Source organism: Eptatretus burgeri, chromosome 2 (assembly GCF_056783735.1).
Source record: "Eptatretus burgeri isolate ZD-2024b chromosome 2, Ebu_testis_v1, whole genome shotgun sequence".
Taxonomy (NCBI): Eukaryota; Metazoa; Chordata; class Myxini; order Myxiniformes; family Myxinidae; genus Eptatretus; species Eptatretus burgeri.
The window spans coordinates 20041463-20059659 of NC_140962.1; the positions used below are offsets into that span (position 1 = coordinate 20041463).

Genomic DNA, 18197 nt, shown 5'->3' on the forward strand with positions numbered 1-18197 from the left:
TCTATATTACCTCCATCAACAGATTAAAAACATCGCAGGATAAAAGTCATAAATGCTGAGTTGAACAAACGTCCTAAACTCATGGGCTTAGTTAAGTAAAGCACGTCATCTGGGACCCGGCCGTCGGTTTGCCGCCGAACGCTGCTGATTGTGACGTCATCGATTCCCTCTTTGAAAATTCTATCCATATTCGGTTTTTGAATCCGCCATCACCTGCGTAAATAGATGGAACACATAATGTGAAGATTTCGGAATTATTGTTACGAATCTGGAAGCTTACTGCACACAACAGCCAGAGTCCCAAAAGATTAGTTATATCGGTAAGTATGTGTTTCTAGTTAGGGTCCCGTCCCTTGTTTAGTGGGTAATTAAGTGTTCGTGCGCTGCGACGTTATCTCATCGTCAGGCTTTAAATCTTTATATCTGACATCTTGAACAACAACGATAACAACAACACGCCTTCACCTTGCTTCCTCAACCCGACGCCATAGCGCCCGCGGTGGGCGGAGTACAAGGCGGAACCTCACGGCGGCTCTCGCCCAATCGGGGTGATGCGAGCAAGGTTGCCATCCTTCGACCAATGGGACTCCTCCACTGTGTGAGGGGCGGTCCGCGTGATGTCACCACGCCCCCGGACCAATCAACGGACTTGACGCCTGTTTTGGCCAGTGACAAAGGCGACGAGCGCATTTGCACGCCAAAACCGTCCAGTGAGGGAGAGTGGGTCACGAGGAGGCGTCCCCTCCCCCCGGACAAGAAGGGGATATGGTTTTCAGCGCGATCGGACTGAGCGAGAGAGTGCCGAGACCCGACGGTGCACGAGTGAGATTGCGATCGGTCCAGCGTAGTTGTTGGGCCAGAGTTGTGTTGAGGTCCAGCGGAGATCCAGTCAAGGTCGCGTCACGTGGTCGCCTTGTCAGCCTCATCGCCTGGTCGTCTCGCCTGGCCTGTCGGCGTTCTGTCTGATCCTCCTTTGCGCCAGCTGGAGTCCATCATTGCATTGTGTTGCGGGTTTGAGTCCCGCCAAACCGGATCATTGAAAACCGCACGAGGCGGGGAGGTGCGAGACAGGTTCTCCCCTTCCCTCTGAGCTGGGGGGCATCAATAAAGGCCGGCCGGCCCATTTCTTTTGTGTGTGTGTGTGGGCCCGTCTGTTAAGTACAATTGTTAAGCGAGTTTTGTTGCACATTATTTGCCTTGCTTAGTCGTGATAACTCTGCTCTTTGTGTGTTCCCTTACCCCCCCCCCCCATTATAAATCAATCCCCTGTTAAATGTTTCAGCTCGTTTCTGTGTTTCTTTCATTGGTTTAGCATGGTGCGTGTTGGGAAATTGGGAAGCGGCAAATTGTGCATTTGGACCGACGGACCTAGGTAACCATCCGCTCGGGTTATGCACGGTTCGAGCACGCCAACAGCTCGTTCGGCTCGAGCTCCGCTGAGGGTGAATTTCCCCGGTAGTTTGGATGACGTGGTTATTTAGGTAAATTGAAATTGGCAATCGACCCTATCCCACGCGGTCGACCTATTGGCGATCTTCGGTCCGATAAGGGAACCGTCGGCTCCGGAGTTATCTGGGGTGACGACCTATAAATTCCGGGTGTTCGGTGGAGCCGACTCTACTGCTCCATCTAGCGGTCGTGCTCGCCACCGAAACTCGGCCCCACAACAGCATGAACGGAATATGTTCGGAGAAAAGTGTGTTAGAAGTTCCAGACTTACGCCCATTGAATTATGATTGTTGAAATACAGTATTTTTTATTTAAACAATTCTATAATTTTGGATTCGATGATTTGAAATAGAAAACTGAATCTTATCTCATATGGTGTGTGTGTGAATCACCGAAGACTTGATTCACACAGCGTAATTCCGAAAAGTGGTAACAAAAAAAAAAGCACAAAAAAAACATCGAAATTTGATGTACAAGGAATACCGTGTGTACCATCTATACCCGAAACGCGAGCACAGCCATCGTGGCTGCTTGGGACGAGCGTTGCTGGAAATCTCAACACTGAATAACATTCCATCCATCAATCTCAAGAGTCTCGAGGGACCAGTGGAAATGAAATTCGATTTAAAAAGTCACACCACTTGGTTGAAAATCCAGTGAAAATATTCACTGAAAATGTGATCGCCCGCAAAAAAAAAAACGACCCGTCGGTCATCATTGATGCGTGCAACTTTGGAGAAACTTTTTTTTTTTTTACAGTAAAAAAATCATCGAAATACAGATGAGATTTTGCCAAAAATAATCAAAAACTTTTGCTTTTTTTTTAAAGCCCTGGTGTCCTTATGTCAACGTACAATGTCCATTCGACCACGTCTGCGTGCAGCAGGTACACCCTGATCGCAGGTTCCGCTAGATCGCGGTTCTATTATTGTGGTAACAGGTGCCGATCACGGCATGGGTCCATCGCTCTATCGTGGTGTGGTGCGGAGGTATACACAACCCCGTATACCTCGCAGCCCCACAATGCACTCCATCACAGACTCAGTCACTCTCTCGATATCGTGCCACACGGACTGTTATCACGTGATAGCGCATGATTTAGTTAGTTTGACATCGCGGGGTGTTCGTGACAGTAAATAGTTATGAAGAAGAACACATGGGGGATATTATTAAGAAAACATGTGGGGGGTTATGAAATAAGGCAAATGAAACAAAAAATGTTATGAAAAGCTTTCAAAGTGAGAATCAAATTAATTCAATTATGAGGGATGTTGGTTCAACTGGGAGGTAATGAGAAAGGAAGAAATAAAGAAATGAAACAAGGAAGGAAATAGAACGAGCTCATGATTTTTTTTTGAGCGAAAATATTTGTTCGTTTGTTCTGAAGCAAGGAAGGGGGATAAGATAAAGTTGAGGAGCGTGAAAGAGAACACTAGGACAAAGCAGAATGAGTAACATATCTCGAGAGGTTTTCACTCGTCTTCATGGAGTTCCCGACTCTCCCGAAGAGACCACAGGCAATCCTCAACAGGCTCAGACTCTGATATTGTGCTCTGAACTCCTATTTACACATGATAGTGTGTCACCCGATGGGGTTCTGCGAGCGGTGTAAGGTTCCTGAAGATTTGGACCACATCTTCGCACGATGCCCTCAGTACAGGGGACCCAGATCACACCTCTTCCACTCTGCCCGAGAGATGGAGATCGGCTGGTTGGGTGTACCGGACACACTGTGCCGATTGAGCCAGAAGCACCCTTGACTCTGCAAATTGTTGTTGAAATTCAGAAAAGAAACGGGTCTCGCAATATAAAGTCCCCATACTTGTCTGCTCCAGCCGAAGTGTTGAGGTGCGTGGTGTATACAGAGCCTCACGGCTCTGAAAACGCCATTTAAAATCAAAAGAAGAAGTCATCTTTAAGTAGAGGTGCTTGAAATATCAAGCGCGAGATTGACGCTGTCATGACACCTTGTACGGAGGTCTATAAGGACATGCAGAACAAGGCAAAGCAGACAAAGATCACCCCCTTCTTCACAGTCTGATGACACTGACAACCCGAAGCTAGGGACGTCAACGTCATCTCAATAACCTCCAACGCCCTCAATCATCATCAAAATACAATTACATGTGTTTTTTTTTATTTTTATAACTGTAGTTGAGGCAAAAAAAGTTGATACATTTTAGAGTTGGTTCCCCTGACCCTATTTTTTCCCAAAAGGTCTTCACTTTGCACATCGCGGTGTTGCCCATGGAGTTTTTTTTGTTTGTTTTCGTGGGGTTTTTTTCGAGAACGTTAACCCCCATGAACGGGAAGGGTCTGCTGTACTTCCTTTGTATACGAGCATGCATGGATGGACACTGTAATCAAGATTAATTATCCCCACGATTTTGAAGAAAACAAAAAAAAACGGGGGGACATTATAATCCACTCCGTCTGTCCATCCGTCACGCTATTTCCTCCTAAACGGTTGTGCAGAAGTTAACCAGATTTGGTAGTTATGATCACCACATGGTGAGAAGGTGCAAGAGCATCGTCATTTTTGACCTCGCCCCATGGTCATATAATCAAGAAATGCCAATTACAGGCACATTTTTAATGAAACTTTGCATATGCAATGAACATTGGAGGACGCATGAAATGTGTAACAATTTTCTGTTGGATTTGATGCCCGGTTCATGCCCCCAAGGTGTAGGGACTTGGGGGTCAGACGGGTCAAACTTGAAAAAATAATTTACTCAAAATTTGACATTGGGTCATTCCTGGTGGATCCTTTTGCCGTCTCTCAACTTTGCTTTCGGTGGGAAGCGTGGGGATTTGCAATGACGCACCATCAATTTCGCTCCAGTATAGTTTAAAAAGCCATGTCCCAAGGATTCGGTTTCCACATTCTTCACACCTGCTGTTTATATTTTCATTTTCTAATTCCCCACGTCCCTGCATCACCCAGGGGCATTGTGGAGGATTTTAGGTGCAGAGACTTAATTAAGGAAATAAAAATAAATGTTTCCTTCTCCATTGTGCCTGGTGTCGGCTTAATGGTTCCGGTGGTGGGCTTTGGATCCGAGGGTCCTGAGTTCAAATCTCGCTCAGCTGTTGAATTAATACCAGGTGGGGTTGACTCAACCTGTCATCCCTTCGAGGTTGGCAAAATGAGTGCCAGCCTGCTGGTACAGTGTGTCGGAGTGGCGACCCGTCCAGGATTGTGCCCAAGAGCCAAGGAGACTGCTTAAGCAGCACTAACGCTCTGCACACAGTTTGGTCCCAATCTCCTCCTCCTTTTTCCATTGATAACACAAAATGTAATTTTTTTTTTGTTTGAAAATGGATTTTAGCTTCTTTGGAAACAGAAAAGGTGCTTTTTTTGAAACGGAAAAAAAAAAAAATCACCGACTCTAAATAATAAAGATTTATAAATGCAATACCTCAGGATAATGGCACCGTGGATGACAATGCACGACTGTAAATAAAAACCTTCTGTGGTTCATCTTCGTATGGATCAACACAAAGGGAATTTGTTTCTCAATTTTTTAAAGAAGCATTATTCATTTGTTGTATTGTTGTTGTTGTTGTACAATTTAATCCCTACCCATATGGCATCATCAGAGTGTCCAGCAGGAAGTCAAGAAGCATTTGTGCACAACCTTGACGCTCGGCCAATCCAAACATCGCAGCTCGACGAGTGCTGTCTGCAGGGAACTTCAGGTGGTTCAACACAGGTACCAGGAGTTGCATCAAGCTGCAATAAACATAATCACTCAGGTGGGAAAGGAGGTAGACAACAAAGCTACATAAAAAAAAAAATACCTAATAAAGAAGTATAATTTTACCTTTTAACATTCAAGAGGGCAGAGCGACAAAAGCCTGCACTTGCTTGTGTCGACCTAAAAGAATGGTTATCCATGCTTTCGCAATCAATTACAGGCCTTTGACAACCGAACAAAGAGTTAACACGCAAAACGTCAGCTTTCCTTTCCTTCACGTGGCGGTTAACACCACTTCGTCAACACGCAGTTGACGAAACCTATTATTTGATGTCTGCTGACACAGCCTTGAGAAAGTCAAGTATTCCTCTGCACATGAGTAAGTGAAAGTGCTGCTACAATTTTGGGCAGATCAAGGTGCCAATATTTCTCATTTGTCTTTCACATTTAATAGCATCGTCACACCAGACCTGGTGGCTTTGTGGTTTGAGTGTCTGCTCTGAGTCTCGGGGATCGGCGATTCGATTCCAACTATAACCGAGTCCTTCCAAAGACTTTACAAATGGTACGTGCTGCTTACACACTTGACGCTCAGCATATATAGGATAGAGCACGGACAACCCCTGTGAGCCGGCTTCCCATCGGGATGGGGGTGTGCGGGGGTGAGATTTCTCTTTTACTGTCCTGCTGACTGCTGAAAGAAAAGTGACATCACAAGATGGTGTCACCGGTACCCAGAGTGGCACAAGAAGTTGCATCACTTTCCCAAGGTTACCCACCAGCTGTGTTTGCACTGTGTGTCGTGTCGTGTCTGTCTGCATATGTGTGCAACAGCTCTTCCCTAAACCTTCGACCGTGTTAAAAAAAAAAAACAAATTGCATAACTAAGGTTTCTCTTTTCGACAGTTGTCCTGGATTTCCTTGAGCGAATCCAGCCAAGTGTTTTTGGTTTCCTTGATGTCTTCCGAAAAGGTATGCCTAATCCCACAGCTCTGAAACAATTACACAAGAAAGGTTGGGGGTGGGAAGAGTTAGTATAAACCTGATCTTTTTAGCAATTAAACACAGAATGCTTTTTCAGGTTTTAAAGCATATTTTCGTTCTAAACTATTCGATGATAAACACAGTTATAGAGGAGTTCAGTAGGTTTTCACCGTGGATTCTGATGTGGGGTTTTTCAGCTCATCTAAAGTAATCATTGATGCAGGAAATTATAATTTTGTTTGCCTCCAAAGTCTTGGCTCGTGGAAGTGCAATGTGGCAGGGGCTTGCTGGCAATCCTGGTAGTGGGGTCGGGAAACAACAAGTGGAAGTACCAAAGGAATGAACAAACATATGGAGAAAGCAGAGTGAAGGAAACATAGCAAGCGGCAACTATATGGGGAGACTTGTGGGTGTGATCGGGGAGGGACTTATTGAAGAGAGAAAAAAAAATTATGGATAGGGATGGAAGATATGCCACCACAGGTTATTACCATCTTGATAAGTACAATTAAACAGACAGAAAAAAAGATAATAAACCAACGTCACCCGCAGGGTGACCCGTATCTTGCCAAAAGGTGACCACTTGTGACTTCTTTAAGGTCACACTGAGGTGAACAGAGCTGCTATCCACCAGGAGCGACTCCTTGAGGAATATCTGCCTACGAGAGATTCCGATGAGAATCGTTCTACAGAGTAACCATGAAAAATATGCTTTTGCCTCATAACGTCACCAAATGACGTCATAATGTCTCAAGCTTGACATATCTAGAAAGCACTCATCGAGGTGTTCAATTTGAGGTACTACACGATATGGTTCCTAAAACTTGAAAATTTGACCTTGGGGTCAAATATGTTTGACCTCAGGCGCTAACCATGAAGGTCAAGGCCAATCGCCACCAAAACTTAATCAGCTGAGCGCCAGACCATGAACTATATTCCCATGAAGTTTGAAGACGATCCGATCAAAATTACTCAAAAAAATAAGGGTTTTGTCGATTCCCCTGATTTGCGACAAAGTGACCTTGACCTTTGACCTTCAAAATTTTATGCGCTGAAAGGGACCTCTATAGGCCTCTGATATGCGAAGTTACAAAAATTTCCAATGACAACTGTGCTCTGCAGAGTGATTTATATGTGATTACAGACCAAAAAAAAAAAAAACAACAAAATAAAAACATATGAAGGTCAAGGCCAATCGCCACCAAAAATTAATCAGCTGAGCGCCAGACCATGAACTATATTCCCATGAAGTTTGAAGACGATCCGATCATAATTACTCAAAAAATAAGGGTTTCGTCGACTCCCTGATTTGCGACAAAGTGACCTTGACCTTTGACCTTGACCTTCAAAAGTTTGTGCACTGAAAGGAACCTCTATAGGCCTCTGATACGTGAAGTTACAAAAATTTCTGATGATAACTGTGCTCTGCAGAATTTTTTATACGTGATTACAGACAAACAAAAAATAAATAAAAAATAAAAAAAATAAAAAAACATACAAGCTGACTAACATATCTTGCAAAACTTCGTTTTGGCAAGATAAAAATGAAAACAGGAAAACGAAAACAGGAGTGGATGTGAGCAGTGAGCCTGGATTTTGGGAGTTTCAAATGGAAGAGGTTGCTAAAAGAACGCATACTCTCTGGAGGAACTTGGGAATAACAGATGGATCAAGACATGAAGGAGGACAGACTAAGCAAACAGAGGCCAACAACTTGTCGATGATGAGAGCAGCAAGCCCTACAATTCTGTTTCTTTGTCGGAAATGCGAATGATGTCGAGAGTTTTTGTGTTCCACAGCATCCAGAAGAGATGTGTGAATTGAAGATGCCAGCCCATAGCGGAGAGCAGACCTCCGTTGAGATTGTATGCTAAGAGAAGTTTAAGTTTACCAAGAAGGAACTTAGCATGATGAAGGATGACCAGTCTGTGACTGGCTTTGGAAGATAGTTTTGACATGTGGTTTGCCCAGGAGAGGTTGCAGCTGATGGTGAGGCCCAGAGGTACGAGAGCCTGAACTCCATCCAGCGGTTGGTTGTGGGAATAGATACGAGTTGGTGGGTTGGTTTCATGATCCTTCCAGAGAGATGGTGAAAATGTAAGATATTCCTCGATTATCTCAAAGCTATGGTTTTCAACCATGTCGATGGTTATTGCTGAGAGAGAGAAAAAAAATTATGGTCGACTAAAGCTGCAATTGCCAAACTCCACGCCATTCTGAATCACGGCGACATCAAACCAAAGGACGTCTTTACATCATATATAAAAATGTGTTTCGCATCATAGACGCAAACGATGCGAATACAATGTCGTGCCATTTGCTGTGCACTCTTAAGAACACAAATTAAATGGAATAAGCAAAACTTATGGCAATGGAACAGCAACATTTGTGACTGAAATGTTGAATTTTCAAGCTGTTGCATATTTTTGAAAGTTGGTGCATTTGTGCATTTTCAGCATTGAGATTTTTACAACCTGCAGGAAAATGTTTTCATCCAACTGTAAACTGTTCTTCAAGACCACATGTCATCAATTCAGTAATCACAATATATTCAGAGGATTGATCCGCTGCAGCCGTCTCTCCAGCCTTTCTTCAAAAGTTTTCTTCAACATCACTGGCAGAGGCGATCTGGCAGCTAGACCACTATTTTTAAAAATAATAATAATGAATTCAAAAAAAATATATTTTGGAAGAGTTTCAAGAAAGTTATACTTGAACAACAATCTCGCCGATTGAATCCTAAATAAGAGAAACACGCCCAAACTGAGGACGAGCGCGGGAGTCTGGGATGTCGGCAGTTCAAACCCATTTTTTAAGCCGGAAGAAATACAAAAAGATGGCCGAGTCACACCAAAGACTTTAAAAATGAGACATGCTGCGTCCTTGTTTGATGCTCAACATTGAAAAGGATAGAGCATGGACAAACAACAATAGGTTGGTAATAATAGTGCAGGCTTTGATGAACCAAATGGCCTCCTCCTGCATTGAACTTCCTTGAAAGGGAACTAATATTATGTTATAAACTTAATTCTAGTATAGTGTTATTATGGTTCTGAAATATTGGTGTTAATATTCATCTGTCCATCTCCCCCCACACCCCCCTGCGCAACATGTCAGCGAGAGCCAGGTCATTCACTGTTCTTCCATCCATTCACAGAAGATACATCATTCACCGTCAACAACAGTGTTCTGCCAAAATAAATCGCCTCCAATTTTAAACAAATTTTCTTTTACAATCTGTCTTATCAAGTGAACTACATACATCTTCCATTGCTAAGGTGTGTGTGTGTGTGTGTGTGTGTGTGTGTGTGTGTGTGTGTGTGTGTGTGTGTGCGTGTGTGTGTGTGTGTGTGTCTGCCCCCTCTTTTTTAATCATGCTTTGTTATGCCGCATGCATGAAGTAAAAAAAGCGGGTTAAACAATTGGTTCACTTTGTCTGTACGTCTTCAGACATCAGTTTGTGATCAAGGAATAACTTAATTTCAATCGAATAGAATTATACATTTTAAACACTGTGGAACATGAACCTGCAGTTTAGCAGTACTTTGGCAAATTGTATGGAATCTCGTCCCGATCGGGCACGCACAGAGAAGAGTCAGATATAAAAAATTTACTCTCTGCCTGTCTGGCAATCAAAGAAAATTGAAAATCATTCAAAGCAAGAAACTTACTGTTTTTAAGCACGCCACAAAGGACACAAACAACAGGCATGAAGAGCTAATGCAACGTGTTAAATAAGGTGGTGTAAAAAGATGGCGTATCAATGGCGGTAAACTTTGGAACTAAGCTTTTTTTTTGTTTTGTTTTTCTCTTACAACCTTTTAACACTCATTTCGTTTCAATTGAATTGTATACTTGAATATTGAAGAATACAAATCACCTTCTTGGCACTTTCAAAAACCTTTCGTTTACCAGGACTTGGAAAAATAATTACACCGTCTCATGCCCCGAGGGCAGAGTAACCGTGAGATTCGGCATTCACTCTGTCTTATGGATTCAGAATTTAGACGAATGAGATTCAGCATTTCGATAAATATGGCAGTGATGTTTTTTTTAGTGCAAAACGCAAAGAAAGTTGAAAATACCCTTCCCATGTCCTTTTTCTCAAGACTGAGTGGGGTAAACCGTTCTATGAACGCTCTAGTTCGATACTATACGGCTCTTGCTGTTATCTATCTAAATATTACTAAAACTCTCATATTGTATGTGTATATATATATATATATATATATATATATATATATATATATATATATATATATGTATGCATGTATATTCCCGAAATACAGCCAAAACGGTACACGATAGCGCAAAAATTTTAGTGCCACCTTACTCACCATTCTCCTGCGGTGTGCATTATCAAGTTCCGTTCAAATCGGGCAACGAAAAAATTATTTAAAAATCAATTCCCGATTCAGTCAAGTACTCTTCGGGAGTATTTGATCAATGCAAACAACTCAGCGGTATAGTTTGCTGGAGCTATCTTTTTTTTTTCTTGAAATGATTTTTTTTTTTTTCATCAACCGCTGTCACAACGGGAACCCGACGGGTTCTTGAAACAAGACGGGTCGTCTTGTACGATCATAAAAAAATTTTTATCATTGGAAAGCTAATAATATATTTAATTGGAACAAAAATTTCAAAGTTGAAAAATGTCGTGTCTGTTGAATGTGTGAATTCAACACACACACACAAATGGATGTAATTATTCCCAGAAAAAAACATCTTTCAGCAGCAATTGAAGCTAATGGTTCCAGCTCGATACCATTTTTAGCTCACCTAGAATATAGTTCTGGGGAGCTTATGGGATATGTCAGCCGTCCGTCCGTTCATCAACACTTGCAATCACGACATTGGCAAGCTTTGGGGACATTTCTTTAAACAATCATAATGAGATCAGATCGGATCTACCATACTCTTTAGAGAGCTAGTTTCTTGGTATGCGTTATGCTGAGCGGTTTGCCATCATCTTCCCTGCAGTTGGCTCAGGCAGGAATTTGGAATCTTGCCAAGGTGCCGGCGATAGCTCACCTACTCTTTACGAAGGACACCGTGGAATCTTTATCATCCACCAACTAATGCTGGCAGAAGCAACCCCCAGTTTAACATCCATCCGAGGGACGACACACACATTGATGCCTCACCCTGCCTGCAAAACACTGGGATATCAGTTTACAACTAGGTCAGGATTCATTAAAACTCAGGCTAGACAGCTCTAGGTTATCCTGCCAGGTCTAAACAACAATAGAAAAGTGAAATTTAACATTAAAATAAGATAATTCAACAATACATAATGGTCACTGTAAATAAAATTTCTTAAAGAACTAACATGCATTTTGCAACCATACGTTTCGAATGTTACCTGTCTTGTTGAGGGAGAGGTTTTCCTGCAAGAGAAGCAACTAGTGACGGCACAAGCTCACATCGTTCCTCAATTGGCAGACGTGGAAATCCAAGCTTGATGTAGATTATTGCAAAATTCTACGACAGTGCAAAAAGATAAAAATATTGCATGAAATTTTGTACAAATTATTCAGGAAGAATTAATTAAACTACCAATCATGTTGAGCAAGTCAGTAGATGTCACATAGGTAACCTTTTGGGCTAATAATAAGTACAAGGCATGATGGTAGGTGAGGGCAATACAGGATGAAAGCAAGAGAACACTTTGATGATAAAGGGAACAGGGTAATTCCACCGTAACGGACGTAATATTCAGACAGAACTTATTGGCAGTTCTCAAAAAATATTTCATGAAGAACAAGGTTATCGTACCAAATGTATTAGTTTATTTTATTCAGTGAACACAAAGGTGCCAAGAAATGGTAATTATATGAGATTAAGAATTTTTTCCTGAGTGCTACGGTATGATGAATCTTCGTAACGGACGTAACCGTCAAAATACCCCCTTTAGCATGATGATCGTTTTGCTCACAAATTTCTGTGAAGTGTTCTACGACAGAATACTAAATCTGGTATAGCAGCTTGGTATAGGTACGTCATTGTATTCCCAGTATTTATTTGAGGAATTAATGATACCGAGTAGGCAGTACCATGGCTAATGTAATGTAACGGACGTAACTGAGTGTAACGGATGTAACATCTCCGGACGTTTATTAATAAACGCCCGGAGATGCTACCACAATGTATACAGACACTGCTTGATGAAGCTAATATGCAAAAATTCAATTATTTCACTTCATGATCTGTCATATGGTATATAAGGTTTAGTGAAAAATGTACTTTCAAAAAATAGCCACCAGGTAACTTTTCCCATGGAATTCCCAACACTCATTTTCAGGTAGTTTCACGAACCGTGTTGGGTCACAGCAATATCCTGGAAACGTATATCAATGGTGCAGTGTCAAGTACGATAGAGACGATGTGCATAGCAAAAACCCAGACTGTTCACAGCAAACTTCTAATGTCATAAAGATGATACCAAATGTTCCTCTTCTTTTTTTTTTTTTTTTCTCTGTACACATTCAACAACTTACCCAGCCACTGCAGCACCGGACAAAAACATCTTCCAGGATGTGATGAAACGATACAAAACATGAAAGGCACTCGGTAGAGCACATAGCTCCACCACGTAATGCCTGATCCACGAGAACATATCGGGCCCATTACATTTTTGAAGTGTAATGCCATACATCGTTTTTGGCCCCATCGCTTAATGGTGAATAATCACTATTAAAAATTAAATAATGCTCGTATCCAGATCTGGATTTGGATCTTCACCAAAATTGAATCAACTCGTCCATGTCACATACCAAACCTGTCCACCAAGTTTGATCCGAATCCATCCACAACTTTTTGAGATGAGAGATGAGAGATGAGAGAGATGAAAACATAACCTCCTTCACCTTCGGTGGTGGAGGTAACTATCACGAAAAAAAACGCAGATTGCAAGCGATGGGTGCCGTGAAGGAAATATTCCAGTTTTCCATGCAGCCGTCCCATCTGTCGTAGGCAGATCGCGTGAACAGAAAGGGTGCGGTATTGTTACGAATTTGGAAACCATGAGCACTCAACATTCAGGTCCCAAAGATCAGTTATATCGGTAAGTATGTGTTTGTAGTCAGGATCCCGTCCCTTTGTTTAATGGGTGATTAAATGTTTGTGTGCTGCGGAGTTATTTTGAGAGTCAGGGTTTTCTTTCACATTTTCACCTGCAACAACAATACCTTCCCCACGCTCCATCCTGACGCCATAATGCTTGCGGTGGGTGGAGTTCAATGAAGGACTTGGCGTCTTAACCAATCAGAGAGATGCGAGCGAGTTTGCCGTCGTTCAGCCAATGGAAGCCAACATAGGACAATATTACTCATCTTCCTGTTTGAGGGGTGGTCCGCCATGACGCACGCCACGCCCCCCCCCCCCGGTTCAATCAGCGGACTTGGCGCCCCTTTTGGCCAATCACAGGGGCAACGAGCGAATCGTGCACCAAAACCGTCCAGTAAGGGGGGGGGGGTTACGAGAGGGAGTCCCCTCCCCCCTGGACAGGGAGTGAATATTTGATCGGCACGATCCGACTGGGGGCAGTTGGGGTTTACCTGCCGGATCATCTCGGATCACCTTGCCTGCTGGCGCTCGCTGCCTTGTCTGCCTTCATGCTGGTTGGCATCCGTCCTCCACCCTCCATCCCTGGTGCTTGGAGTGGCATCGTTGTTGCGGGTTTGAGCCCCGCCGAGCCAGAACATCGAAGACCGCACGAGGTGGACAGGTCCAAGCTCGCTCTGGTCTCCAGCTCACCTTTCCTCGAGCTGGAGGCCTTCAATAAAGACCCGACGGGGTCCATTTCTGGGTGTGTGTGTGTGTGTGTGTGTGTGTGTGTGTGTGTGTGTGTGTGTGTGTGTGTGTGTGTGTGTGTGTGTGTGTCCGTGGGCCCTGTCTGATAAGTAGAAACTGTTAAGTGCCTGTGTTCCTTGTACATTATTTGCCTTGCTATATGCGGATAACTCTGCCCTTACGTGCTCCCCTCGTTCCCCAATTAATGTTGCAAATAAATTCCCCTTTTTGTTGAATGTACCAGCTCATCCTTGTCCTTTCTACCATTGGTTTGCCACGGTGTGGATTGGGGATTAGGAAGGCTGTTGCTGTAGTTGTACATTTGGACCGATGGGCCTCGGTAACCATCCGCTCGGGTTATACATGGTTCGAGCACGGTAACGGCTCATTCCACTCGAGGCCTGCCGAGGGTGTGAATTCCCGGTAAGCTTTGTCGCGTGGGTACTTAGGTATATTGAAGTTAGAAATTAACCCTACTCCACGCGGTCAAATTATTGGCAATTCATGGTCCTGTAAGGGACCCGTACTTTCGGATTTATCTGAAAGATACGACCTAAATTCCGGGTGTTCGGTGGAGCCGACTCTACTGCTCCCCGTAGCGGTAGTGCTCGCCACCGAGACCCGGCCCCACAACAACTTCTTTCAATACCCATTTTCCACCAACAATTCCATTACAACTCGGACAATACAAGATGGTGCATGGCCGCCCTCGAGAATGATTTACACTGAAAATAAATGGGTGAAACAAGTTATCGGTTGGCCCTTTGGAACAGACAAAAAAAATAATAACAATAATCAAACCTTGTTTCACCAGAAAAGTTGCACAGAGGACCTTGTTAGTGAAAGAGACTTTGTGAAATTTATTGGGTGATGGGGAACCATTTATGATTCCATTGCCGTGACCATCTTTTAGTGATTTGACAGTGATATAAAGGTAAGCCTGTGACGATGTACATGTACAGGTAAAAAAATTATCAACTTAAAAAAATAAATCTGTGAACATGTACGTACACGCTCCGTAATTGCCAATCTATACTATAAAAGGAGCTGGCCTCTAAATCCAGTCTCCGTCCATCCGTCCGTTCAGGGCAATGTTTATGCAACCAGCCTATCAGATTTGTTCCCTCCGGGCCCGGTGAAGAGAGACGGGACCTACAAATATTTTTTATTTCTGCCATGGTGTTTATCGACATTTTTTTCACACACAGATACGTATCGGTGGCTACATTGCTGTTTTGGCAGATTTTAACATTTACACGTTTACACGATCAACGAGCGGACTGTGTGCACGTTTAGCTTGTACACATATCAAGTGCATGACAGATATCAGCAGATATCGGCGTACTTTTACATGCAATACAAGGACATTGGTCGACAATGGACAAACACACACATGGTATGTGGGATTTGAACTTGGGTTGCCTGCCAGGGGTTCGGGTGGGAACACGAACAGGCCAAAGCAAGTCTGTCTGAGGAGTGAACAGAGATCCAACACATTCATTTTGTCGCCAATTTCAATAGGCTTTTCTCCATAGTTGTGCATGGAACTGCATCCCAAGTCTATATTCCTTGTAAAATTCAGTTTAAAATTATTTTCATTAAATTAACAAAAACACACACACAGTCAGAGACAAGAGGACATTAAAATGAATTCCGACCAACCGACTGATCATCTGTCCATGTACTTCTGTGTACATGATAGTCGACATCCGTTGAACATTTGCCTTTCATCTGGCAGATATCTTTTTCTCATACCACCCAAAAGGCAGGGGACGCACCGAGAGTATGCGCAAATTGTTTGTCTCATTTTCGCATGTTTTACCTCCTCTCTCGTTAAATACCTAGTGATTGTCGGTATTATAAGCACTAGTACGTGCCCGTAAAAAAAAATAATAATAATAAAAAATAAATAAATAAACCACACAGGCCGTTTCTTCGCTCTCACGTGCCCGTACGTGCGTGACCCGGAAATTCTATATCATTCGCAGTTACGATCATTCACAATTTATTTTTAATACCCAATTATTCAATTAGCGCCAACGTATTTTATCTTTTCACAATGTCGTGGCAAGGAAAAACAAAAAGAGAAGAGAAGAGAGAGAAAAAAAATGTACTTCCTGGTTCGGAGCATACCAGCACTCTGATGTTACCGAAATTTATACACCGTCTAAGATGAAAAGATCATAACTTGGGCCATTGTGTTTATCTATAAATGCGCATAAGAAATCGAGAAATTATTAGAATACACGAAGTCATCACTCTCTGGAAGCCCGTACGTTGTAACCCGTAATGGGGAACGTGGCTGTGCTTCCCTTCCCCATCGGCCACAACCACGCAACAGCGTGTCTTGTCATTGGTTTGGTAAATAAATGGCCATAACTTGGGAAGCAATTGTCCAATTGATATCAAACCTTGAAAAGGCACATACTCAGGTCCCTAGCAATGTAGCTGGCAAGTTTCAATTAGATCGGACCAGTGGTTATCGAGAAACAGCGGTCTCACACACACACACACACACACACACACACACACACACACACACACACACACACACACACACACACACACACACACACACACACACACACACACACACACACACACCTGGAATTATAGATAGCTGTTCTCATCCACATCAGGAGGATCATATGGCTCTTGTCTATTCAATACCTCTTCAAAATGTTCTGTCCATCGCTGATAAAATATTTCCAGATTTGCTCTTTACCAAAACGACTACATTTCGAAACTTTCCCAACAGTACTTTTGCAATCTCAAACAAGCTTCCACTACCTTTTCTCCTCGCTGCGTCCTCCGATTATTTCACTTTCTTTCTTTTTTTCATAAAAATTCCACTTATCTTTTTTTTTTTTTTTTTTTTTTTTTTACTTCCTTATTTTTATCTTAATATCTTTCTTTTCAGACGTTGTCTTCTTTTGCTGAAATTACTTTCTTTCTTTATATTAGTAATCTTCCATGATTCCTCGGACCCTTCTTTTTACCCCATGGGGTCTTCCACCCCACGGGGTCGAAGCACCACTCATGTTCTCTCTTTTCTTGTGTACAGTTCATTTGAACATCTATTTCTCCATTATTCGTGAACAGAATTCGATGAAAATTGACAGGCATATACCAGATACATATGCACAGGAATTAACTGAGCCCAAAGTGCGGTTGCGGCCCTTCGGGCCGAGGAATGGCCCATTTTGGCCCATTTTCTTAAAATTGCAATTTCTCGGTTGTTCGTAAACGGAACAGACCCAAAAACTTGACAGGTATATTCTAGAGACCATTCCCCAGGCATTAACTGAACCCAAAGTGCAATTGTGGCCCTTTGAGCCGAGAAACGGCCCTTTCGGCCCATTTTCTTTAAATTGCTATTTCTCGGTTATTAGTGGACGGAACTGAACCAAACTTGACAGGTATATTCTGGAGACCATTCCCCAGGCACTAACCGAGCCCAAAGTAAGATTCCGGCCCTTTCGGTCCATTTTCTTAAAATTGTTATTAAAAAAATGTATATATTAAATGCGCTGGGCAATGCCCAACGCAAAATTAAGTCGCAAATGATGATATGAAACTTTAGCATTCATACCTCCAAACACAAACAGCATACCGTGCTTCTTTACTCTCCGAACGACTACCAACAACTGTTCATAAAATTTACCTCTCTCTTCCTACTTTACATTGGTCGTTGGATCGTAACATTATTATACCTGTCGTGGCATGATTTTACCTTTCATGTTATAATGCGCAAATATGCTCGAGTTGATCGGGGGGTTTCCGGTAACGGCTGCAACCGGGAGAGAGACGAGCGGATCAGTCGGTCGCGGTTGGAATAAAGGATGGACTCGGATTCCGAACGCCTTCGACGTCTTTGTCCTTCCACACTAAATACTCAGCTTGCAATGCCTTGAATCAAATCTCGTCACAATCGGTCTTTCATTCACAGGTGTCCATTCCGTTAATGACTTTGCCACAAGCACATCTAACGTCAGAGCAACACCTTTTCTATGCCCTCTAACCAAAGTACCTCAATATATATAACTGTGTAAAATGCTCGTATATTTGTCATATTTTTCAATTTCCTGTCCACCACGTATCAGTTCTCAGTAAAATGTTTATCAAATAGTTTTTAGTTTCCCTCCATATCACTGTTGTCTTTGCTGTACGAAACATTGAATGCACATTCCATGTTCCGAACGAAATTACTCTTTTGGTACTCAGCAGAGAGACTTTCTACCGACGAGCTTCCGTTCGGCCTTCACCCGCAGA

General features: G+C 42.7%; 1 protein-coding gene across 1 annotated transcript in view; it reads right to left on the reverse strand.

Moving 5' to 3' along the window:
- ECPAS (Ecm29 proteasome adaptor and scaffold) overlaps positions 1 to 18197 on the reverse strand; it is a 236448-nt gene that overhangs the window by 208210 nt on the left and 10041 nt on the right. Inside the window, exons 4-5 of the mRNA XM_085864640.1 lie at positions 11497 to 11615; positions 5036 to 5185 (exon numbers count right to left, since the gene is read on the reverse strand). Of these exons, the coding sequence (XP_085720766.1) occupies positions 5036 to 5185; positions 11497 to 11615 (269 nt within the window). The remainder of the gene's footprint in view (positions 1 to 5035; positions 5186 to 11496; positions 11616 to 18197) is intronic.